The following is a 27,454-nucleotide window of genomic DNA, read 5'->3' on the forward strand; positions in this document are numbered from 1 at the left end:
TTCTCACTAGTAATGCTAGTCATATGGCTTAGTGGTTTTCGAAACATTACAAATGTGCTCTCATTATCTGTTGATCAGAATCTGGTATGAGGTTCAGTTTAGGTGTCATGGCTGCTAACCACTGAAATACCTGTTCTACGTGAAATTGTTTAATGAACTTTTAAAAAGATGTCTCAGTTAGTAGTCATCACCACACTTTATAACTATCTTTAGTAAATTATTTACAAGTAATTAATTATGTTAATCCACAAGAGATTCTGTTTGTGTGAGTGAATTGCATTGGTGTAAGAAATTAGTAATCTTTGCTATAACCTTCACCCACAAAGTGTGTGTGTGTGTCTGCGCACAATGTGTATGTATATGGGTAAGTGAATATAGTATAATATAGAAGAAATATATTATCTTGAGACTAATCAGAGGCAATAAACCTCAGGTTGTCTGCTAATGACCTGTGAGAGAATCTGTACAATCCAGTTATCATATCAGACAGAAATGCTGGAGAAGGAGGTAGTTGCCCTACACATATGAAGTTCTTTTATTACAAATCTCCCAAATATATTTTGCAATAATTTTCAGATATTGTGGGGTGAAACAGACCACCCCGAAAGGACAGCTTCAAGCTGCCTCTTCTGAAGCCGGATTGTGGCTGTGGCAAGCACATGCCTGCACCACGGTTGGAAGTCAGTTTCACGATGCTTCAGTGGTGTGCGACATGTAAACGCCATGCTCCCGGAGCACCTGGAAACAGGCGGCTTGCCAGTTTCAAACCGTGCGTCATCTGAAGCTGCCTGGAAGCAGACTGTTTTTACCCATCTATTCAGGCTCATAGTTAGTTTTAGTAGATGAAGCAGCAAGGGCATATATAATCCTGTACACCTAATCCCCAACACTTTAGCGATATTTAAGGGGTGCTGAAGGCCACACACCATTTCCCCTAGTGCAGAACCAAGTCAAACAACAACTACTACATTTAATTAGATGTTAACAGAAAGTTAAAATGTACTTTTCCCAAGATCTTTATTGTCTTTTTAAAAATGCAATAAAGAATTCATTTTTCAAGCTGAACTTTTGCTAAGGCTAATATTTTTGTTCTAGGAAGGAGGTACATAAATCTTTTCCAAAGGCATAGAATCAAGTCTGACAACCATTACATTTAATTGAGTGTCAAGTGGATATTCTTTTCAACATCTGTAGACGTCAATGGATATCTACTGTGAATTTTTTAGAGTTAATGGAATAAATATTTTGCATATTAAAGAAACAACAAACCAGGTTGTTTCAGTCCTGAATCTCTGGAATGGGATGCAGCTTTCAAACAAACAAAGTGTGAATAATTGAATCTCTAAACACGATAGCTTAGCAATTGACCAGGCTTTACAGAAGTTCAGAGTATTGTTTTACTTCTGAGCATAGCAGTCTGTGTTTATTTTCCTTGCTTAATCACCCCACTAAAAATATCAAATATACCCACTGGTATATAATATTTCCCCCCTCTCTGGTTTCACAGTTATACATCTTGATGCTAGAAATGAGTGAATCAAAGGGTCAGATCTCCTAGTCCCCAGCCACATACACCCCCCACAACGTTTGTTTTTGTGTGCCTTCAAGTCGTATTCAAGGCACACCTGTCAAGGGGTATTCTTGACAAGATTTGTCCAGGAGGGGGTTGGCTTTGACTTACTCTGAGGCTGAGAGAGGGTGACCTGCCCAAGGTTATCCAGTGGGTTTCCATGGCCAAGTCTCCAAAGTCATAGTCCAAAGACCAAATTACTGCGCTATACGGAGTCTACTCTTGACAGCATCTCAAAAAGACAAAATTGATTGCCTTGTGCCACCTGCTGATTTTCCTGCAGGGAAGCTTAACTGTTTGTTAAATTCATGCTCAGCGAGGATCAATGAGAGGAAACTCCCTAGGGAATACCCATTTTAATCTGGCTGCTGCATCAAGTTTTATTTGCAATTCTCTATGCAAGAGGGTGAAAATAATATTCAGTGTATTGAAAAATAAGCATAAACGGAGACCATTGAACAAATCTCTGGAAGAGAAATTGAGCAAGGAGAAGTTTTAATTAAGTGAAATTTTTAACCAGTTGGGACTGAAAGATTAAATAAAAGAACACAAAGAATCTTGGCACATGCATATAATAATCAGCTATAAACCAGTTAAAGAGTGTTAATTAATTAATCTGTAAAATTATATGAAGCTATGGAATTCTTCACAGAATTTTATCTTCAAATACTTACAGTTTGGGGGGAGCACTTTCAAAGAACAACAGTCTTCCTCCACCCCTGAGTTACTAGTCTTTGATGTTCTTTTGCACAATTTTGCAGATTGACTTGCCATTTCTTATAGGGTGATTCTAGCCAACTGGGGATCAATTTGTAAACATGGCAACACCATGCAGCAAAGCAGAGCATTGTCTATTGGGATCTAATAAAGCTCTCTCGTTGTCTGAATGAGAGGAAAGATGTATCCATATTGCAGAAATAAAGTAGTTCGACATCACTTTAACCTTCATGGCTCATCCTGTGGAATCTTGGGATTTGTAGTTGGTGAACTATTCAGCATGATCTGTCAGAGACCTCTGGTGTCTATAGTTAGTATCTATGTTCATCTTTAATCATTATTTATTCAAGAAAAATGAAAAAGAAGAAGAGGGGGAACTCCACATTTCTTGTTCAATAACCTCAAATTTTTAAATTTTTAAATTATATCAAAAATATCTATTCATCAATATATTCAATATGTTCAAATCATGTCTTTTTTAACAATGGATTTGTTCTTATCTCCGATTTCAGAAGCACCACTTAATGCCCAGGAATCCCTAAGGTTCAGTCAGCCATCTGTTTCTTTAATCAATAGTGTATCTCTTTTTCTAATTTATGCTTGAATCCTATAAAATTCATTTGAATGTCAAAATAAACATCAGAGAAAAGGGAACAAAGGGGGAAACTGCATCAAAATTACTCCCTTCAGGTGGCACTTCCAAGTCTCAGCTGAAACTTCCTCTGGAAGGGAGAGAAAAAGAGACAGGATTTGAAACTTCTGCAGAGCCCCTCTCTGAATACCCCTTACCAATTGTGCAATTTTGGATCATTCTGATGTTGCTCTGGTGACCCCACCACCACCACACCACCCGATCAGTCTCAACTCGGATAAGTTGTAGACCTCTCAACGAGGTGCCATCACCAACCGTAAGCCCATCTATCTTGAACAGTCTTGATGGAGTCAAATACCATCTGTACATCAATTTATTTTTTTAAAAAAATTGTCTTGGAAGTATAACAAAGTACAGCTTATAATCCCACTGTCCACATTCTTCCAGTAGTCTATTTCAATATAACAGTGGATACTTGCCCTAGGCAGGGAATCCGGTCTGGACACACACACACACACACACACCCCACGTAAGGTGAATAACAGGTATGCTTGAGCCCCATTGAACGTAATGGGGCTCTGGCGCAGTGGTGCACACACGCCATTCATTCTATTGCAGCACAGCTTCAGCATAAGTATATGGCACGGGCACACTGTATATCCAAAAATTTCTGCCCATTTAACCATGCACTCCTTGACCAAATCCTCTAAACCTGATTTTAACATTTTATACATTTTTCCAATCAAATGTTCACCATCTTCACATCAGTTCAAATTCACTTCTTTCTCTTTCAAATCTCAAAGTTCTTTTATCTACTTTACATCTTTCAAAAAGTTACTGGTATCTATATCAATTTAAATTAGTACCATCTTCATTTTTTCCCCTATTTAAGTAGATCTTTCTAGGTAATTCACTTCTCAGTAGAAGCTTTATCTCTTCTAAATAATGTTTCTTGAGCAGAAACCTAAAGTAGTATTTTAGGGAAAAATCAAGCTTTGTATTAATTCCATACTCTTAAAATTCCATTCAGCTCAGCAGTTTTGATGACAGTAGCACCTTTCATGATTGGTTGTGGGAAAAAAGCACACCTCAACTCCAGTATGAAAAACACTCTGGAGAGCAGAGGAAAGGTATACAAATCAGATAAAATTTCCATATCGGTGCACAATTTAAGGAACATGCATCTGACAAATGCAGTTTTCCTGAGGGGGGGGGGGATACAAAGTCTTGCAACCTGATACATAACAAGGAAGTAAATGCAGGCGGGATTAGAAGCATAGTGAAATTAATGCTAATTTTTATATCCCAAGCTGTAGCAGCAAACACACATCCAGACAGAGACAAAAAGCATCATTAAGGGGGTGGGGGGTGCAGACTGCACCAAGTGACACCCTAAGGGGAGGTGACACCACTTCTCCTCAAACATCTGCTTTTTGACAGAATGGGGCTGTGGCATTTGCCTGTGTCCCATTAAAATGCTAAAGAGATTATGTGAGTGGGGTGAGGCTCAATGGAAGGAGAAAGGAGTGGTTCTAGTTTTTTTATTGTTTTAGAAATAATGAATTTAATTATTGGGGGGGGGATAAAAATTATTATTTTTTATTCTTTTTAATTTTTCTTTAAAACATCACCTTTTACCAAATTTTCACTACAATCACATGAAACTATGTACAGTCAGTCCTTCTTATACATGGATTTTTTATACACTGATCCAAGCATCCACGGTTTGAAAATGTTCAAATAAAGTATAAATTTCAAATATCAAATCTTGATTTTCCATTTTTTATAAAGGACACCATTTTGCTATGTCATTATAGTTAATGGGACTTGAGCATCCACAGATTTTGTTATCCACGGGGGATCTTGGAACCAAACCCCAGCGTATAACAAGGGTCCACTGTATATGTTAATGCACTGAGGCTGTGCGTATGCTATTGTAATTTAAAGGTAAAATTTTAATTTTGCTGTGATATACAGGAATTACGATGACTGTGTAGCATTAGTACCAAAAAATGACTAAAGATCCTGTTTGGTGTGGAATGGGAGTAAGTCAATGGAGGGTGACACCATGAGTTGCTTCACCAGGTATCACCAACCAAAATGATGCCACTGCCCACAACAGCTTCCCAAATCCTGTAAACCTGCTAGCTAACTTGCCTCCCTTTGGGAACACTGCCTTCCATCACTCCTATTGTCCTAGTTCTGCTCTAGTCTTTGGTTCTTGCCTTCCTCCAATCTCCATCTTTCAGGCACTTGCATAAACTTGTAGGCCAAACCATAGAGTTCAGCAGCCAATAGACCTCCAAGAGGCATATTGAAATGTGGAAATGCGTATTTCTGCAGTGCAGGTGCAGCCTGAGTTCCTTCTTTCTTCAGTAGAACAGAGCTCCCAGAATCTCCAAACCAGCATGGTCACTGGGCACTGTAAATCCCCAGGCTTCACAACAGAGTACTTTCTCTGATCTTTTTTCTTTCTCCAGTGATCAGAGCAGTAACAGTTAAATATAGGGGCTGCACAGAGGGAAGGGCCAGGTGCATTTGTGGATTGTCCAGGTGTGTTCTTGGATATTTGCATACACCATGTCAGCATTCCAGATCTAAACTATTTGCAAATCTATCTAACTGATGAAACCAGAACATCAAGACATAGGAGATTAGCCACTGGCTTTCATTTCTGTGCTAGGTGCAGGATGTGAACTCACAGAGACGGACTCTATGGAAATTATCAAACAGTAAGCTTCCATCCTCCTCCCATGATTAATTCGAATTTAAAGTGTCCAAATAGCGCAATCAGGGTTCACACCCCTGTGCTTTTCTCTCTCCCTTCTCCAGTCAGTAAATTGCAATTGCCAGCCTCCATGATGCTTTACTGATGGGACAAGCGCACTGGTTGCGATTTACTGACAGGAGAAGGACGGGAGAAAAGTTCTGGAGTGTGAACCCCAATTGTACTATTTGGTTGCTTTAAATTTGAATTAATCACAGGAGGAGGACAAAAGCCTCCTGTGTGATAATGCCCTATCACACAGCTCCATCCCAAGGCAGTATTCATCCCGTACGTGACCTGGGCTTCTCCCAGACCCTTTAAAGAACAGGAAAATCTCATCCTTCAAAAGGTCCAAGAGGTACAGGATGAGTACTGCCCAGGGATGGAGCTGTGTGATAGAATCTGTCTCACCTAGCATGAGAATGAAAGCCGGTGTGCTAATCTCCTATATTGGACCATAGTTTAATGAAGGAACTAGGGCTCTCAGCACACTTCCATTCTATAGCCTTTGTTGGTCTTTGCAGTAGTGATTAAATTTAAGCTGGTGTAAAGCAAGTGTATGTTTATTTGATAGATGTAAACTCTTCTAGCCATTATTTTGACCAACTAAGGAAGTGACCCTTGTCACTGCTCAAATGGAAAACTGTTTGGAGTAATAAAATTTCCTCTTGACCATGCAATGAAATAAAAAGTCTGTTATCCTTTAGAGACTCTCGTAGTTTATTATGCTGCTTTGATTAATTTTTTTAAAGAAAACTTCAATCTGTTATTTTTGGATGCCAAATGACACAGCTTACAATATACATCTCAGATGAATTTTGTGTTTTTAATGTTCTTTCCCCCCATTTGAAATAAGGAGATCTTATATTTAATTCATTGGAGCAATTAAATTTCTTCCCCCTTACAATTTTATAGACTCACTAGATCAGTCACGTCTTTGCTTCCCTTTTGTCTACTGAGTGTTATTACTGTGCAAGATTTTGAAAGGTCCTGTTTTGCATTTAAGACAGTTCTGGAAATCCTTGGCATGTTATTCCCTAGCAGAGCAATGGAAAGTCATACTGTAAGTTGCATGCTAGACTGGTCAAGTTTCATTTACGTCTTCATGCTTTAGATAATCTTGTAAGATGCCTCCATTGCATTTTGTAGAGAGGCGGGATATAAATAATAATAATAATAATAATAATAATAATAATAATAATTTATTATTATTCTGGTATAGCTTCTAAATACTGTTCTTCTCACAACCTGTGACCTCTTATGTTCTCTGTCAAGGACATTCTAAACCCAAGCCTAACAGAATAGATTACAGAGTTATGAGATGGGCAGGAATTAGTAGTATTTCATGGAACAAGTTTTAAATGAAACATTTTATGGAAAACACATCCCCTATTTTGAAGAGCTATGTTAATATTTAGGTATATTGAAGCTGTCTTCTAACCATCTCTTTCCCCAGGAAGATCTGTTTTGACATTTCATTCCCATTGTTTTCCCACTGTAATTAACAGAAAACACTATCCATTTGAAAGCATGTTCTGTGCTTTCTAGGAAATGTGTCTGACCTCAGAGCACAATAAATGGTGCACCAAGAAGCAGTTTTTCATATCAGTCTGAAAGCTATTTAGAACAAATGAGCAAAAATAGGTTTAGTCATTGGTGAAAAATGATTTGACTGCAAATTTCAGTTTTCAGTTCTGAATTGTAATGTTAAGCTAACATAAATGCATATATTAGAAGGAAATGTTGAAATATAAGATTCTGTTTCTGTTTTGAAGGCAGATTGTTTCTTTTAACTTTCTTCTTTCTATTGTTTTTTTCTTATCAATCATCTTCTAGAATGGCATTAACTACATGTATAAATAATTCCATATTCTATTATGTTTATTTTAGAGTATCAGGAGGTGAGCTGTTTGACCGCATTGTGGAGAAAGGATTTTATACCGAGAAAGATGCAAGCACTCTGATACGGCAAGTCTTGGATGCTGTGTACTATCTGCACAGAATGGGCATTGTACATAGAGACCTTAAGGTAATGTGATTTATTTTTACAATAGATAACACATTACACCAGGATTAGGGAATATGTGACCTCCCAAATGTTGTTGGACTTCCATTTCCATCAGTCCTAGCTAGCATAGGCAATGTTAAGAGCAGATGAAAGTTGTAATTTTGGCAATAGCTGAAATTGACAACCAATCCAGTGCAGGATTTCATTTGGAGTTTTATACTTTATTTAATGGGCTTTCATTTACAGGGAAAACAGTTGTGGTTCCAGTGGAAATAGGTGTTTTGGGATCAATTCCAAATGGACTGAGAAAACATCTGAATGAAATTGCTGTAGATGGGACCATACTAGCCCAGTTACAAAACTTGGCTCTGTTTAAACCATGCCACATTATTTGACAATACCTCACTGATTCAGGATTCTTGGATAGCATCTGAATCATTGATGGTTCAAAATGTCAGGCATTTGATAGACTGTAGTGGGGGTGGTGATGATGATGATGATGATGATGATGATGATGATGATGATGATTTGTGGTGGAACTAGATATTTACATTAAAAAATTACCCAAGACAGAATCCACATGTTTAATTCTCTTAGTTTCTTCCCCAGTAATGTCTAGTGATAGTCAGCATGTGCTGTGATTTCATCATTCAGATAGCTTCCACTCATTTCCTCAGCATAGGCTGGTAAGGAAATTCATTGCATCAGATCCAGAGTAATGATCTTTTCAGTGGCCTTGAGAACATGAGTAAGTTTGCACACTGGTTTCAGCCATACTTAAATTAATCTAACTTATTCTGGAGAGTTTAAGGCATCTTAATAAATTTGTTAAATTTATTATGGCATAAAGTCTTGTGGCAGGCTATGCCCCTCTTCTTCAGGTGCAGGAATACTTTTAAAATCATTATTCAGATGTTTTTAATAAGGTTTCCTCAGACATCCTAGCCCTCTTTTGTTTTGAAATATTGGAATGCTGTCTGTTCTGCTTCACTGTTTGCACATTATTCTTTGGTTTTATTGTGTAATTGTGATTTACATTTTTATGTAAACTGCTTTGGGACTTATGTCAGCTGCAGCAAAGGATAACCAGTGGAATGAGTGGTAAATGAATGACCAGATCTGCGGGGACAAGGGAGAGAAACTGACATGGCCCACTGTCATTTGTAATGTCAAATCCTATCCCAAGAGGCAGGTTTCTGTGGAAGGTTCTGCCTTCTGTGAACATATGGCTTCTATATTAACAATGATATCTCTGTGACTACAGATGTAGGGAACTTCAGGAGCCTTTATCACATTTCCCTGGATGTTCCTGAGAAAACATAATTGAAATTCAAACCTTTGCATCCTCCATCTTGTCCTCCCTTGATTATTTATGACTGTAGCCATCTGTGCAATTGTGGCTGGTTATGTAAATATTTGGTATACTGGTGGGATTGAAAGTCTTTTACAAACTACTTTTCCTACTTTGGTGTTTTGAGGACAGTAGGAGTTTAGAGTAGAAGTTGGACTCTTAATCATTGTACTTGTCCTGTTTATTAGACTGTTATTTCAATTCAGTTCAGGAATTAGTTGCTTAGTGTCATCTTTTGCTAACCCAGCCTTACCCTGAAATAATGTGATTGCAGGAAATTGCTTATAAGATTTATTCCTGACACAGAAGCTTTGAAGAACAGACGCAAGTAATGCAGACAATGCTTTGGATAAGCTGTTAATATTTTTACACTTTGCACCTAAAGGAATTCCTTAGTTATACTTCTTAAACAAGTTAATCTTATTAGCAACACATGCCAGAGAGAAATATGAAATGTGACTCAAAGGGAGGGTATGGAAAGGGATTGATTTACAAATTACTTGGGAGTTTATGTAAGGACACAGTAATGAAAATAGATCCAATATGTATAAGAATTCTTGGCCGCATTCTTCAGACACTTTTATTGTGAGGGTGTCCCAGAACCAGTTCTGCAGTTGGGCAAGTAAGACAACTAACATAGCTATCAAGCACTGGCATGAGAGGAGACTATACAGACATCACTAGCTCATAAAGAAGCCAGCAGACACAAGCTAACTGATATAGTGACTCAGCTGTGGCCAGTATGGGAAAGAGTGGGTGCTACAAGAAGGGACCAAAGATCTAGGGATGGGATCCAGAGAGGCAGGAAAGCAGAGGGAGAGTGAGAATAGAAGCTAAGAAACAGAGGAAAGATGCAGGAAGAGAGTGGAGATTTTCAGACAGGAGGAAAAAGCTGGGACTAAAAGGCATACTCCCGGCATAATAGCGCGATCATGCTGAAGATTTTCAAACATGTCAGGCTCATCCAGGACTCATCCCCTGAAGATCCAGGAATGTTCCCAAAACCAAACCACTCCCGGGACTTCCCTGTGAGTGGTTTGCTGATGGAGCATTCCTGGATCTTCATGGGATAAGTCCTGGATGAGTATGACATCTGAAAATCTTCAGCATGACTGCTCAATTATGCCAGGAGTATGCCCTTTGCTCCCGGCTTTCACCCCCATCTGATAATTTCCAGGGAAGAAAACTGACAAAAGCACAGGCAAGGCAGGCATAAGGAAAAAAACAGTCACAAGTAGGACCATTCTCAACAGGAACCCAGGCTGCCAGTTCCAGAGAGAAGAAATTCTAGGCCTTTGTTCTTCCCTTTCTTCTGAATTCATTATGCCAGTCAGAGGGAGACCTGACTGGTGTGATTTCCTTCACCTTCCCCCAAAGGAATGTTAGTTCTTGCCCCTGACAGGGTTCTGCCATCACCTGAAACACCTTACTTGTAGCCACTTGGGAGCCCTTCAGCTTCCCTTTCCTCTCTGGTGGAGTTGTGGGGAGGGTGAAATTTTTTGCTTTCAGTAATAGCTTCACCATAGGGAAGGGTTTTATCAAGCTTTGCAAGATGGTGATGCTTGGAGGTAGCAAGGAAGGAATCGAAAGCTTTCTTGATGGCAATAATGAGTATGAAGCAGTGGAGAAAAGGTTGGTGTTTGCCTAGGTAGGGTTGACCTTATGGCGAACAAGGGATGTACAGCCCGCCCTCCATATCCACGGATTTTTTATCCACAGATTCAAGCATCCATGGCTTGAAATATATAAATTATGCAAAGCAAGTGTTGGTTTAGCCATTTTACACAAGAGACACCATTTTACTATGCCACTGTATTTAATAGGACTTGAACATCCATGGATTTTGGTATTCATGGGGGATCTGGAACCAAACCCTAGCAGATACTGAAGGCCCTTTGTGCCTAAAAGTCTCCATGGGCAAGTAAGGCAGTGTTCCATTTCCTGAAAGATCTGCTTAATAAAGAGTATCTTAGCCAGAGGAGGAACTGGAAAAGCTTAATAAATTTCCAAGTAACTCTTAAGTATTTTGTCCCTTATGGATGAATGAAAGTAGCTTTAGGCCTGTTACAGACAGCCAAAATAAAGCTGCTTCGAGTCACTTTGGAGGTATGGTGTTTCAATGATGCATGCGTCCTAAGAGTCCGGAAGCTGCACCAAAGCCGCACTCCAGTCCTTAGGGCTGGAGCGTGGCTTTGGTACGACTTCTGGACTCTTAGGACGCATGCATCATTGAAACACCATACCTCCACTGTGACTCGAAGCAGCTTTATTTTGGCTGTCTCTAACAGGCCTTAAAGTCTTCTTGCCAAGAGACAGATTCACAGAAGGGCAAGGTTTCAATGCAGCCTAGAGTGACTGCTTAGGAACAAAACTATTCATGTGACCATGACTTAGCTTGTATTTTTGAATGATAGATAACATTGCTAAAACCACTGCAATGAAATCTGAAAACCAAAACCCACAAGTTCTCGTATCACAGTTGTATTCATGACATGAATAACATAGGCTTTTGAATCCATTCAGTGGAAATGCCTATTTAATAATGTACTGCAAGACAATTCTGCCATAGTTGCTTCCTTAAATGGTGCTGCAGCTCTTTACATCAGCTTTGGGTTTAGACCAGGGAATGCTAAATTGCCCATCTGTTTCTTGTCATTTCTTGGAAACCCCTGGCTAGAACATACATTGGGTTTATAAAAAGAACATGCTAAATTATGATAGGAATTTGTACCACTTTCTGGGCAACTCTGTTTCCAGTGTTATTATAACTGCTCACCATCTCTCTTTATATGAATTTAAATGTTTTTAAGGATTGCCCCAGTAAGATGCAAACTGTAACTTCTGAGAATGCACTAAATTAAACTGAGGGTACTCAGTGTCTTGCCAACAAAAAGGGACAAGGATTTATCCTGATGAAGGGATTTGATGATGAAGCTGCTACAGAAGCCATTTGAATGTTTATTTGTTCATTTTAACTATAAATGACTGAAAAGATTTCCAGAGCAACATACAAATCATAAAATTATCAGTTTCCTGTCCTTAGGCTTACAATCTGAATTAGACATGAGACCTAAAGAAAAGAGAAAGGCCTGTTACAGACAGCCAAAATAAAGCTGATTCGAGTCACTTTGGAGATATGGTATTTCAATGATGCATGAGTCCTAAGAGTCTGGAAGCTTCACCAAAGCTGCACTCCAGTCCTTAGGACTGGAGTGTGGCTTTGGTGCGGCCTTTGGACTCTTAGGACGCATGTATCATTGAAATACCGTACCTCCAAAGTGACTCGAAGCAGCTTTATTTTGGCTGTCTGTAACAGGCCAAAGGCAGGGGGGTCATTGATTAAGTCCAGCAGATGTTGGCACCTCTTCTAAGCAGAACATGGAAGGTGAGTCTTTCACCAGAAAAACTGTTATACTACAGTCAAGATGAAGGCCAAGGTATGATGGAGCTGTGTCTGGCTGGTCTTCTGCCCCTCAGAGGCCAAAGCAATAGGAGTTCAAACATGGAGGGAGGTTCCCAGGACTTTTATCTGTTAGAGAAAGTATTAATCAAAAGTTAATAACAAGAACAACATCAAAAATTAATAAAATAAGCATGTCTTTCAGATCAGCAATATCAAAGTTATCAATGTTTAGGGGTTCAGTGTTGGTGTGAATCAAGATTTACATCAGTATAACTCCCTGCAATTTCATGGAAGGTTTTGAATTAGACAAGTAATATATAGAAAAACAAGCTCATCCACCTGACATCCTTTTTCTGATCACTTGAACATAAATAATGAGGTGAATTATAGTTGAATAGAATCAATTTTCTTTTGGCAAATAAAGACATATTTAGACCTACCAATGCTTATATAGGTGCTTCTGTATCCATGGTCTGTTACACACTGGCCTGTAAATTTTACAGCGTAAAGACTTTCCAAATTATTGTTTTCATTCTATGTATTCCTGTACAATGTAAGTAATGAGCTTTTCTCTGCATCAATATTGAACTACATGTCATATTGTATATCATAATCATTAGAATTGTTACCATATATTTTGATGGGATCCCTATATCATTTCAACTTGTGTGCTATACAAACATTCAACAGATAAAACCCACACACACAATTTTACTTGTAGTATGTATTTACCTGTTGAATGTTTACTTTTTTGCACCAATTACAATCACAAACTTGGTCAAAAATACAGTGAGCCCGCGCCATATGTGGGCTCCTTATAAGCAGCTTTCAGCATACGCTGAAGCCTCCTGGGAAATGGGCAAGTGCGCGGTGAGCATGAGCCCCATTATATCCAGTGGGGCTTACAACTGGTGTGTGTGGCCATGGGGCGTGCGCATGGCCGCACAGCAAACATGAGCGCCATTGGATATAATGGGGCTCAAGCTTACACATTTTTTTGCTTTATGCGGGGGAGGGGGTCTGGAACGGATCCCCCGCATAAAGCAAGGACCCACTGTATATCTATTCTGCTTACTTAGACTGACCCAGATGCAAAAGAGTAAAACATTCCTCCATCTTTTAATAATAATGTAGAAAGGAAATTTCTGCAGGCACAGTTTTAATCAGTTGTGCTTGTCCAAATTCTCCTTTCTCCACACCTATTAAAGGTACATGACATCTGGTCACACTACCAAACTACATTATATGTACCAGTAAGTTACACCAAGAATTTTCTGTACTAAGCTGTACTCTGTCAAACAAATGATTTTAAAAGATTATTATAATGATAACCTGGTTGGGAGATGACATAAAAAGAAATAATTTATCCTCAGATCTTTTTCTTCTGTGATCTTTTAGATTCATGTACCAGGTTTGTTTGTTTTTTTAAATATCGTTGCAGCCTGAAAACCTGTTATACTACAGCCAAGATGAAGAATCTAAGATCATGATTAGTGATTTTGGACTATCAAAAATGGAGGGGAAAGGAGATGTCATGTCCACCGCCTGTGGCACCCCTGGATATGTTGGTAAGTTTAAAACTGTTCCATGTGACCTTGTCAGTGACAAAAATTGCTCTGTTCTCTTCCAACCCTGAGCTGATGATCTTATAATGGTACCATATCAATTCATGTGCAGTTCAACGGTGTTAACTGGCTGTCCCATAGAAGCTCAAAAAAAAAATCTTTCTTTTATTGCCTGTCTGAAATAGCAAAAAGGGGAGGGGAGCTGGGCTTTGTTGTTGTTGCTGTTGTTGTAACTGACCCCCAGTCAGCCCTGACCCATGACAGTCCTGTGGATGAGACATATTCAAGCCCCACATCCTCCACTGTCTTAAGTCCTATAGATCCAGGCCTGTGACCTCCCTAATTGAGTCTAGCCATCTGATGTGCAGTCTTCCTCTTTTTCTACTGCCCTCCACCTTTCCGAACACGAATGTCTTTTTGAGTAAGTCATGCTTTCTCCTGATATCAACGAGATAGGATAGCCTCAGCCTCTTCACCTTGGCATTCAGGAGGAGTTCTGGTTTGATGTGTTCAAGGACCCATTTGTTTGTCTTTTTGACTGTCCACAGTATCTTCAGTACTCTTCTCCTGCACCACGTTTCAAATGAGTTGATTTTTTCCCTATGACTTTTTTTCACTCTCCATCTCTCTCATCCATACATGGTGATGGAGACTACTATGGCTTGAACAATGTTGACTTTAGTGCTCAATTTTATGTCTTTACTGTTTAGAATCTTTAGTTGGGCTTTAGCAGGCCATAAAGGCTTAAAGGTTTCATGTGACTTGGTTGGGCAAAAGCTATGAAGACCAACCGTACCAGTGGCAGCTTACTACTACAAGCAAACAGCAGCTTCATTGAACAAACTTCTTTCAACTCTTTGGCACAAGAAGAAAGAGTTTTAAAAACAACACCTTCTCACATGCTGTAGGCCTGATTTAATATTAAACCCTTCGTTCCAGTCAGGTATTTTTAAATCCCCTCCCCTCTAAAAGGAAATGTTAATTTCACACACACATGTGAAAGAGTGTCATCTAACGTCACTCTTAGGAATGGAAAACACTTAATTAGGCTTTACTAAAAGTTTAGGTCATTGTTTTTATTTCTTTTGTTCTTGTCCTTTATTTGAAAGAGATATACAGTGAAGTATCATTGTTATAGAATGAATTTTCTTGAGGCTGGCATTTACTGCTTATTGGAAAAAAGTGAATGGTGTCCTAAGCTGTGACTTCTACCATTAGCAAAAGGCCACTCCGTTGGGTCTGAATATATATATATACACACACACACACACACACACACACACACACACACACACTGTGTGTATATTCTGTCTCACATTTTAATTAATTATAAAGGATTGTACTCCTCCCTCCCTCAAAGCTGTAGAGGGAGTGTTGGTAGCTATGATATATGAGGTGCATTTATTTGGAGATTTCTAATTAGACTCTGTGTCCTTTTGGTAAATTGATTTAAAAGACCTTTTGTCAATTTATCTCTGAACATAGTGCTTTTGTCTAAGGCAGGGGTGGCCCATCTTTTTCAGGTGGAGAGCTGCACAGATAGCTGGGAAATCCTTTTGGGGCCTCATTGGTGGGCATTGCCAGGAGCTAGGAGCATAGAGGGGCAGTCCATAACAACCATCTTTTGCATCACTGATAGATCGATCATTCTCTCCAAATCAGTGATTGCAGGTGAATATTCCCTGTGGAGGGGAAGTCACATGTACCCCTGAGGTGTACATTGTCTAGATAATAAACAAATTGTGTATGTGGTCATTATTGTGTATAAAATTGGAAAAGCCAGATAATGACATACTAGGCATAGATGTCAGTGCCTTAAAAATCTCTATTTTCAGCTTGGTAGCTCTTGCTGTTATTGCTCATATATAATTGCATCTAGGTACAGAATAATAACAATCTAAAAGAAAACACAGGGAAAGCAACAGAAGAAGGGAATGAAAATAAAAGAGATGCAAAGAGGAGATAAATATGCTTCAGTTTAGTTACTCATGCTTCATATCAGTATGGGATGAAAACTAAGGAGTTGTGTCAAAGGTTTCACAGAAAGGAGGAGTGAAGTAAATAACAGAATCACACAATAAAAACTGTATTTAAATTAAGCATAAATAAACTATGCAAAAAACCCTATGGGCTACTTCCTGTTGAATGTTTATTAATCTTATAAAGGTTGACTTGCATAAGAGGATCCAAGATAATCGAGTAAAGTGCTCTACAGAGAAGAAGGATTGCTTAAACTAGGGATGATCAACTTCTTGAGATCTGTGAGCTACACAGATCCCTCTCCCAGACCTCACTTGGTCACATCTATCCCCATGCCTGGAAAGAGTCTCTCTGGAGGGCAAGTGTAAATAATATGAGATGTTTTACAGATAAAATCTACTAATGTTTGCATTAGAGAGCTGTGGCATTTCTAGCACTGAAATGCAACAATGAAATATGCACTGATTTTCCTGAAATGTTGCTTAGAGACAGGAAATATAGTAAAACACTCCATACATTTGATTTAGAGTTGAATAAACTGTATGGAACACATTTAAGTAGCCAATTCAAAGTCAGCTATGGATATAACATAAACTGGTCCTTATATGTAAGGTATTTCCCAGGTTCTTGATTGTCATGTTCTGTGAACTACTGGAAAACTGAGATAACAACAGTGTAGAAACCAAGGCCTCAATTGGCAGCAATATTCAGTCCCACAGCTTTACCTTTCTCTCCTTCACTAACTGAGCCTCCTCAAAATATGTTTTATCCTCATATGAGATACGCTTGCCTCCGGAGCTGTTCCCCTGTTAGCCCATACACTTCATCCTGACATTTTGTTTACATACTCTCAATCCCACCCTTTCAAGATGTCTGTTCCTTCCAGTCACTGTAGTATCAGAAGAATTTGTTTGGGGAGATTGGAAGGAATAGGTAGGGCCATAAGTCTTTCCTTTATTTATGATTGACCTGGTCAATGTATAGATACCATCCTTGACATTTTAAACTTTGCAGTGGACGGACAAAATATGATTAAAATGTGATGTGAAAATATATAACAGTGAGAATGTCTTCATTTATTCAGTTATTACAGTGACCCCTCTGCATTCGCTGGAGTCAGGAGTGCAGAATCCCTGTGAAAATGGGGGGAAATGCAAATGAAAAAAACCTTTTTTTAACGTGAGAGAACACCTCTTTCAGAATCTCCCAGACCTCTATTTGCGCTGACATTTCTCTAAGACTCTCTAAGTCCCCCACCATGACTCTATGACAGTGATGGCAAACCTTTTAGAGACTGAGTGCCCAAACTCAGTGGCATTCCCACATCAGATGTCACCTGGTGCAATGGGGGGGGGGTTACTTCTGGGGGTGGAACTTCCTCCTTCTGGGGCAAGACTTCCAGGGGATGGAACATCTGGGGGGAAACCCCTCTCAACCTCAGGCTAGCAACAGCAACCCCCCCCCCCAGCAAAACTTATCAAGAAATTCCATGATAGTCTCCAACTGCTGCAGTGACTAAGGATGGCATCTCTCCTCTGAATGACTATCTTAAGGCGGTAATGGACTGGATGAGGGGAAACCATCTCAAGCTGAATCCAGATAAGACGGAGGTACTTGCTATAGGGACCCCTAACCCGGGAATGGAGATATGTCCACTGGTGCTGGATGGGGTCACACTTCCGCTGAAAGACTGTGTTCGCAGCTTGGGTGTATGCCTTGACTCATCTCTCCAGTTGACAGTTCAGATAGATGTGCCTGTTATCAGCTTCAGCTGATACGCCAGCTGTGATCCTTCCTGGAGCTGGGTAACCTAGAAACAGTAGTACATGCACTGGTAACCTCTCGGCTTGACTTCTGCAACATGCTCTACATGGGGCTACCCTTATGCCAAGTTCGGAAACTTTAACTGGTACAAAATATGGCAGCCAGGTTGGTTGTGGGCACATCTAGAGTCAACCACATTACACCCGTTCTAAAATCTCTACATTGGCTGCCTATTAGTTTCCGGGCAAGGTATGAGGTTTTGGTTATGACTTTTAAAGTACTATATGGCCTGGGTCCAGACTATTTGTGGGAGCGCCTTCTTCCACATAATCCACCCCGCACACTTAGGTCCTCTGGGGAAAACCTGCTGCAACCCAAGAAACCCAGATTGTCTGAAGTGACCGAGAGGATCTTTTCATCTGTCGTTTCTAGGCTCTGGAACGACCTGCCGGACAGGGTCCATCATATTACACCCTAGAAACCTTTAAAAACACCATTAAGATGGATCTCTTCCGGCAGGCCTTTCCAGACTAGCCTCCCCTCTCACTGACTGACATTACAAGTGCACCTGCGTCATACGTAGGCGCTTTTTACTGTTCGTGGCTTTCAGCTTATACTGAAAGCTGTGCGACAGAAAGAAAATGGTGCATGTGCCCATGGTGCATACGCCGCATGCAAGAGCCCCATTATTGTCTGGAATGGATCCCCACGTAAATCAAGGGCTCACTGTATTAACCCCGTACCCTCTCCTAGGAGAAGACACCTCTCTGGCTCTAAATCTACCCATAATCTTTTAGTGAACTGTAATTGGTATTTTTAATTTATCCTGTTGTCTAATTTTTTTATGGCTTTTGATTAATGTTTTTAAGATTGGGGGAAGGTTGGGATATGGTGGTTGTTTCTTTTAACTGTAATTTTTATTTTATGATGTTTTATTATTATTGCTGTAATCCGGAATACAAATAAATTATATTATTATTATTAGTAGTAGTAGTAGTAGTACTAGTAGTAGTAGTAGTAGTTTCACCTTATGGTTACCACAAGTCAGAAATGACTTGAAGGCACCACACACACAAGTCACACTCTCTCAGCCTCAGGGAATGGCAAAGGAAATCCCCCTCTGACGAAGCTTGCCCCACAATAGTTTCAGCTTAGGGTCACCAGGAACGACCTGAAGGCACACACATACAGTCGGCCCTCCGTATACTTGGAATTGCCATGCGCGGATTTGAGCATACGCACATGGCAAACCCGGAAGTTGTTCCCAATGGCGGCATATGTGCACGCGCGCCGCCATTGGGAACAAAAGTCCCCCTCCTCTTTCCCCCCTCCTTCCTAACTTCCCTTCCCTCCCTCCCTCCCTCCCTGCTTACTTGCTGGGTCGCCGCACCGCCGCCGCCTCCGTGTTCTCGCTGCCGACGCGGGAAAATCTGGGTGCTGCTCCTGGAGGCCAAGAGGCCTCCAGGCTGCACCCGGCCCTTTCATGGTGGTGGCGGCGGCAGCAGCGAGGAGGACGAAGCTTGGCCTCATCCTCCTCACCGCTGCCGCCACCGTAGAAGAGCCGGGTGCAGCCTGGAGGCCTCTTGACCACACCCCAACTCCTCCTCCCAGGCTGGCCAGAGATGCCGGCCTGCACAGCCTGTTGATTTAGTTTTATAAAACTCAATTAGAGACTTGTTTCAAATGTTTAGATTATGAGTTTTTTGAGAGCTAAGAAAGTTCATTTTAAAATTCTTCATATTCTCGCTTATCTCCCTTGATTAAATTGTGCTAGGAGATCATTGATTGAAAACAATATGTTTCTAAGAAGCATCTTTCATCCCTTCTCTTCCTTGATTGAAAAGTGATTGAAGATGAGAATTTTTGACTTCTGTTTTTCAGAAAATAATCTCATTATACTTTCCAAAGCTGCAGTTGATATAAAGAAGTAGCTGCATTCTTTGGAAATAAAGAATTTCTGAGAGGGTTATGTTAGAACTATCATTTCAACTGATGATTTGAAGTCACCCCTTGTTCAAGGTGAAAGGGTGTGTGAAAGCGCCATAAAAAATACTAGGCTTTTTTGCTTTTTATGAAAATTCTTGGATGTTTCTTTTTGACTGGTATCTCAAAGTTCGTTGATTTCAGATGGTTAAAATTTGGCAAGGCCATAAGACAGAGTAGGTTCTGGTTTTGTGGGTAAATTTTTCAGGCTGATTGTGTTCATCCTATTCTGAAAAAGACTATACTCTTTGAGGTACTCTTAGATTTGTCACTCAAAACTCACATAGTCTTTGTTGCAAGGGATATCTTTTATCAACTGAAGTTACTGCATCAGCTACAACCTCTCCTGAACAAATAGGGATGCCACGATTGCCCACTCTGGTAACATTTAGAGTTGACTGACGCGATGTGCTCTGCATGGTTTGCCTTTAAAGACTTTTGGTAACTTCAGATAGTTCAGTCTGTGGTGCCCAGACTATTGTTTGAGATCAGTCAATAAGAGCAGAACCTCATTGGTATTAAAATAAGCCCGTTGGCTTCCTGTATTTTTCTGAGTATAGTTCAAAGTACTGGTGCTTGCCTTTGAAGCTATATGACTCAGAAGCAATGGATTTTTTTTATATATATAAGGCTCTACATGAATGAAGATTATTTCCAGAGGTGCACCTGCATGTGATGTGCCATCCAGATTAAGGAGCTTGGCAATTACAGGATTGGGTAGGGATGGAGAGCTTTCTCACTTGTTATGTCCCATCTTTGGAAGCAGGAACACCCAGATTTACAATGATACTAGAAATAACTCACTGCTGTTGTTGTTAGCCTTCCTTGAGTTGACCTCGACTCATCGCATCTGTGCGGATGAGATATCTCCAAGATCTCCTATCCTTCACTGCTTTGCTTAGGTCCTGTATATTCAGGCCTATGTCCTCCCTAATTGAGGCGGTTTACAGACCGCCCTTTTGGGGCGGCCTGTTCCCGCCCCTTTCCCCACCAGATTGGGGCCTCAGCTGCCACAGTAGCAGCCTCTGAAACCCCGATCCGCCGCTTTCCAGGCCGCGGGGAAGCAGCAAAAGGCCGCTTCCCTGTGGCCTAGAAAGGGGTGTCCTTGGGGCTTCATGCCCCAAGGACACCTGACAGCGGTGGGGACGAAGAGAAAGGGGCCCTTTCTCATTTGTGTCACTGGTGCAGCCGTGGAAGGAGCCGTGGAAGCCCTGGAAGGAGCGCCGTGGAAAGGGTATCCCAGGCGCCCTCGCGTGCCGCCAGGACGTCATTTCTGCGCCACTTCGTTTGGAGGCGGCGCGGTTGTGACGTCCCAATGGCGGTGCCCATGTCGAATGGGCACTGCCATTTTGTACATACTAGGTACGTGCTAGGGTTAGGGCGTCCAGAAAGGATGCCCTTTCCTAACGCTAGTACATACCTAGTGCGTACTTTTTGCGCGTCTGGAATGCGCCAGAGTCTAGCAATCTGATATGCAGTCTTTCTCTCTTTCTACTACCTTCCACCTTTCCTAACATTATTGTCTTTTCTAATGAGTCATGCCTTCTCATTATGTGACTGAGGTATGAAAGCCTCAATTTCATCATCTTGACTTCTAAGGTATTTCAGGCTTGATCTGTACAAGGACCCATTTGTTTGTTGTTGTTGTTTTTGTTTTTGTTTTTGTTTTTTGTTTTGTTTTTTGCTGTCCATGGTATTCTTCTCCAGCACCACATCTCAAATGAGTTTATTATCTTTTTATTCGCTTTTTTCACTCTCCAGCTCTCACATCCATACATATTGCTACGGAATACCATGGCTTGGCTGATTCTAACTTTAATGCTCAGTTGCATATATTTACTCTTTAGGATTTTTTCTAGCTCTTTATTTGCTGCCCTTCCAATTCCTAATCTTCTAGTTTCCTGACTGCTGCCTCTATTCTGATCAATGTTTGATCCAAGGTATGGGAAATCTTTTACTATATTGATTTCTTCATTGTTTAGGTTGAATTTATGTAGATCCTCCATGGTCATTATTTTTGTTTTCTTTATGATCATGAGCAAGCCTTCCTTTGACCTTCCTTGACTTTCTGGAAATAATTAGAAACCATGAAAAAACAGCATGTAGAATTGCATTTTTCTCTTGCTTTCCCTTGCTTCCCATGCTAGTACCAAATAGGTTTTCTACAAACTCGCCTAGATCAAAACCCTAAAATAATAAATGGCTTGTTATTTTCCTCCATCAATTTATGCTGGGCCTTGAGAAAGAGTCATTTAGCAGCACCAGACTGACAATCCCAGACTGGAAGCTAGCAAAGTGCAACCTTGCATATTTCTATACAGTTAGGGTTGCTACCAGACTTCAGTGGATCATCGATACAGTGCTACTGAAGTCTTCTCTTTTCCCCAATGCCAAACACTTGCTGCCACTACTCATAACATTCACACACACAAGTAGGTGATCCAGCATTGTGACTCCCCACAAAGTCTACTATGCAAGTGGGATGGTGTGGGGTGTGTGCATGTGCGCTGTGTCTTCCTTTTACACAACTGTTCATTGCAATTTCTTTGTCTTAATTTGTTTGTGATATTTGCTAGCGATTGTATTAACACAGAACCCTTCTTCACAGCTTACATATACAGACATAAAATAATGTAGATACAAAAGAGAACATGCTGACATAAAATCAGCAGCAATATAAAAAGCAAGAAGAAAACAAAACTTGTAGCTCCTCCACATTTTTTTTAAAAAAGTATATAAAGTAGAGAAGTTAGCATGAGTTATTTAAAAGGCCTTCACATGCAGCTGAAAGATGGGGTGCATGGAGTGCTAGGAGAACATCCCTTGGAAACACAACTGGATGCCACTACCAAAAAGGCAGCAAAGAAGAAACTTTGCATTGGAGACATTATCTAAAATACTGCTGAATTTTTAGTGTGTTTACATTGATTTTGAGGATTGTGGCATTGATGCTTTACATGCTACCTTGTTGAAAGCCCCATTGGACTTGGTGTTGACATGTCTTGTATCATAAATGACTTTCTACTGGAATATGTCTTGTGTGTGTGTGTTTCCCCCTCTCCTCTTTTGCATTACTCCTTTCTCTTTTCCTTGTTGCCTGGGTAACATTTAACAAACAGACTAAAATGACTTGTCATTCTTATGATGCCCTTCGCTAGTTCTCCTGTTACTGTTATAACCAGTGATACACTCATAGATTTTCTCTGCAGTTTCCTTCATTAGGCAACTCTTCTGAGTCACAGTATCACCCTTATTATTAGCAGTTTCCTCATGTTCCCAGACATAATTTTAACCTCACACAAAGCACATAAGTTTACATCCATAGCACCATAAGTGTGTGGACATAAGTATATGTGTGTATGTGTCTTTAAGTCCCCTGTTGACTTACAGTCACCCAATGAATTTCATAGCGTTTTCTTAAGGAAGCAGCACTCAGAGGTGGTTTTGTCCATTCTTTCCTCTGAAATTACAGCCAACTGCACTTGGTATTCATTGGCAGTCTCCCATCCAAGTGCTAACCTTGTCTGACCCTGCTTAGTTCCCAAGATCAGACAGGATCTGGTGTATTTAGGGTATTTAGGCAGGACATAACTATACATCAGGATATATTTAGAAGAACTGCCCCAAAATTAGGGACAATAAAAATCTAAATCATCTTAACCCTTCAAAATCTAGCCATCTCTTTAAAAAAAATTACTCACATTTCTCCCATTACAAATAGTCCTTATCATATTCAATTTCCTATTCTCCTCCTTCTCACCCTTCCATTCTTCCAATCTTAGGCCTGGGACAGACCACCCCAAAAGGGTGGTCTGCCGGCGGCCTATTTCCCTCTTGAAGAAAGCCACAGCCGCTAAACCACGTGGCTTCCCTCCAGAGTAAAAAGAACCCAGTGTTTCGGGGTTCTTTCTAAGGTGCCGGAGTGATGTTGTGAATGCTGTGCAGCACTTACATCGCAATGTGTACATGGGACACCGGCATTAGTACACCGCCACTCCGTACTAGGTTTAAGGACCATGCGGTTGGTGTGCGGTACCTAACCCTAATATCGCTGCCGCCATGCCACAAAGTGCCGGTCTGCATCTAGCCATGGCCAATAAACTTAAATATATAATGCTGTTATCATAGATCTAACTAATCTTACTTCCAAAGACATAAATATTCAGAAGCGAGGAAGTTTGAACAAAGATGTTTGTCTTATACAGTGTGCCCTTAATTTACGTGGGGGATCCGTTCTGGACTCCCCCGCCTAAAGCAGATACAGCCTGTGCTCAAGCCCCATTTAAATGAATGGGGCTCATGCACGCGGTGGCAAGGTGGCGCACACGTGCCATGAGCACACATCCCATTCGTCCCTATGAGATGCTCTGCCCCTTCTCCCCATGCGGCTTTCACTTCATTTTAGGGTTGATTCAGAAGGTAGCATGAGCTGGGACAGGATTTTGTTGCAGCCTTTGTTAAATAATTTGAGTCAGGAATACTTGCTAATCTACTGATCTATCACTTTAGATAGATCTACCAAAAGATTTAAAACTACCTTCTGTCCATCCCTACTATACTATTTGCTCTGAAATTATCCCTTTCTTGAGGAATTGGGTAACAACTCATGAAAGAAGGCTTCAGACAAATGGTTAATCCTGTAACTACATGAATAGAAATGGGCTGTGTAAGTCATAGTGTCATCTTAAAATGCATTTTTTGTTCTCAAAATAATTGATAGACCATTCCTGGCAATTGGTCCATCAGAGAGATATGTTCCAGATGCTGCTTATTGTTTCATTCTTGCAAAATGGGACATTAGGAATGCTGATGGAACAGACTAAGTCACAATGGCCCGGTACAGACCTCCCCAGAAGGGAGGCCTGCCCGCGCCTTTTTCCCCCTACAGGGAAGCCACAGCCGCCAAATGGCATGGCTTCCCTGCAGAGAAAAAAGAACCCATGAAAAGCAGCTTCTTTTTGCGCCATGCTTGTGACGCCTGAGTGCACCAATGGTGCACTCGTAATGTTACAATGGCGGCGTGACATACGGACAGCATGTGTCTGTCACATCACAATAGCGGCGCCCATATACCCGGGACGCCGCCATTGTGACAGCACCGCACCATACTAGGGTTAGGGACCAAGCGGTTGCCACACGGTTCCTTAACCCTAGTAAGTCGCCAACACAATGCATTTGGCACATCTGGACTGGGCCAATATCTCTCTCAGAGTTCTGCCCAATCTTCATATGTTTTTTGAGGGCAGTAGATTTTGTAAATTAAAGGGTTCTCAAAGTTCGTTATACTGAAACTCTAACAGAATCAGTTTCCAAGGCTGCACCTACATGGCTGAATTAATGCATGTTGGCACCGCTTTAACTGCCATGGTTCAATACTATGGAATTCTGGGTTTTTTAGTTTTGTGAGATACTTAGCCTTTTTTTTTCTCCTGAGAACTCTGGTGCCACAACAAACTACAAATCCCAGGATTCGATAAGATGGAGCCATTACAGTTAAAGCGGATTCAAACTGCATTAATTGTGCAATGTGGCAGCAGCCCAAGACAATGTTTGTTAAAATCTATATATTTCATCACATCCAAATTTCCCATTTTATAGATAAATTAAAATTTTATGAGGACAGTATTTTCTATTGGTTAATTTGACATTTAACCATCTTGCTCTAGGATTTGGTCCAACACCTCTTGAGGTATGTGGAAGTGGAATTATTATTATTATTATTTTTATTATTATTATTTCAATAGGGTATTACTGAGCCTTTAATACATAGTTTTAAATTTTCTTATTCCAATGTGTTTGGCCTTTCATCCTGAGAAGCAATTCACCATGTTCCTGACTTGCCAAAATCCAGCTGAGATCCCAGTTTATTAATTCTTTTCAACCTTATATGCTGAAATAAGCATTGGCTATACAAGTCCATATTCCTTTTATTACTTTATGCTGCCCAGCAATGTTAAGGCTTCTGTGCGGAATTGCCCTGAACTTCCATTCATTTATTAGGAAATTATCCTAACTCTATTTCCTTGATGGCATTTTCTTTCACTAGTCTCATCTGTGTAACTTACTTTGATTTCTGTTGTATCACATGTTAGAAGAAAAATGTATTGTTTGTTGTTGTTGGTAAGATGTAGCCACCAGTTATCTATTAAAGAACTCTGTCATCCATTAAACATTGATGTGCATAATAACTCCATTTTGGGGATAATTCTCCCACTCTCACAAACTGGCTGGCAAGGTCTCCTGTTAGAACTCTGTCAGAGCTCCACTAACTGCAGCTGGCTGTGAAACGATGTGGTGGATAGCTATGTGCTAAGAATTAAAGTTCTAAGAACTAATTAAGTATACTGCCAAATTTGTATTCATCACAAGTTGGCAACCTACTAAATCAATACAGTAGATCATTTTATATTGTCTGCCAGTCCTGTTCCAACTGATTTGAAACAAGTGGTTAACTTAAATGATCCCTTCTCTCACTTTCCCTTCCCTGCTCCCCTCTCATGTACCACTTAATACACTCCAGTCAAATCAGAGTGTGATATTTATTGGATTTCCAAAAATATCCAAGTTCCATTTTATCTTTCTCAAACTTCTTGGGAGTTCAGTTGTGTGCTGCCAGGAGGAAAGGAGGAGTTGGAGGTAAGCAAGAGGAAGAGCTACAATAGAGACAGGCAGGATCTTGTTGAGATAGATATATGTTCGCTGTGCATCATAGATTTCTGCAAAGTGGTTTCAAAGAACAAAGAAATTATAAAGTCCTGTTGGAATTCACATTTAGTTATCTTAGATGTATGATATAGCAGTTTGTCCTGGTGAATGTATAAGTTAAATGGGCCTTACACCTAAGTGTATGCACAAAGGATATTTATATATTTGTATTTATTAGGAATCCCCACTGGATTCCCTGGTGCAGTCCACTCCATTTCTTCTTGTGACCCATAGCAGGGACTAGAAGACAAAATATCAATAGCTGGGTATGTAGGGATGTAGGAGGGATTCGTATTGAGGTGAAGTGAAAATTAAATGCAGGAGATAGTGTTATCAAGAGAAAAAATCAGGTCTGTCACATCAGATTAGTGCCTTGAAAGATCTATTTTATCTTCCTTTCTTACAGAAATGAACACCTTTTGAACTTCCCAGGGAAGTAGCCACACTAGGCTGTTGCAGCAAAACCAACAAATGAGTCTCATGATCCCTTAAAGATGAAAAGATTTATTTGGCATAGGTATTTGTGGATACTGGTATCCACAGTACTCTTGCCATCTGAGGAGGAAAGCACTACCACTGTCCTACAGAATCCTGGGATTTATAGCTTTGTGTGGTATTCAGTCTGGTTTGTCAGAGAGAACTACAAATCCCAAGATTTTTTAGAATAAAGTTATGCCCATTAAAGTGGTGTCAAACTACTTTAATTCTGTGGTGTGGAAATATTCTCTTTGAGGTCTAAGCAAGGATCTGAATTTGGCTTTCCTAGTTCCAAGTCTAACTGTGCCACTATACTGGCTCCCTCATGCTGTGTAAATGGTGCCAAGGCTGTAACATATTGGTAGAAAAACAGTTGTTCAAAGTGCACAATATGCCAATTTTGTGCACTTTGTTAACTTGCATGCTCTTCAAATTTGCATGCTATAAAAATGGGCTACCTAGCTTTAAGAAACTGGAGTATGGCAACCCTATGGTAGAGTTTAGTGCAAGTGTTTTTCATAGCTGCTAAAACTGTTAATTGTTGAAAAGGCAGATTTTATAAATACTCAAGT

General features: G+C 40.3%; 1 protein-coding gene across 1 annotated transcript in view; it reads left to right on the forward strand.

Annotated features, from left to right (window-relative positions):
- CAMK1D (calcium/calmodulin dependent protein kinase ID) overlaps nucleotides 1–27,454 on the forward strand; it is a 251,852-nt gene that overhangs the window by 189,128 nt on the left and 35,270 nt on the right. Inside the window, exons 4-5 of the mRNA XM_089524687.1 lie at nucleotides 7,537–7,675; nucleotides 13,850–13,976. Coding sequence (XP_089380813.1) covers nucleotides 7,537–7,675; nucleotides 13,850–13,976 — 266 coding nt within the window. The remainder of the gene's footprint in view (nucleotides 1–7,536; nucleotides 7,676–13,849; nucleotides 13,977–27,454) is intronic.

Source organism: Sceloporus occidentalis, unplaced genomic scaffold (genome assembly GCF_023333645.1).
Source record: "Sceloporus occidentalis isolate IW3139 unplaced genomic scaffold, rSceOcc1.0.p SCAF_5, whole genome shotgun sequence".
Taxonomy (NCBI): Eukaryota; Metazoa; Chordata; class Lepidosauria; order Squamata; family Phrynosomatidae; genus Sceloporus; species Sceloporus occidentalis.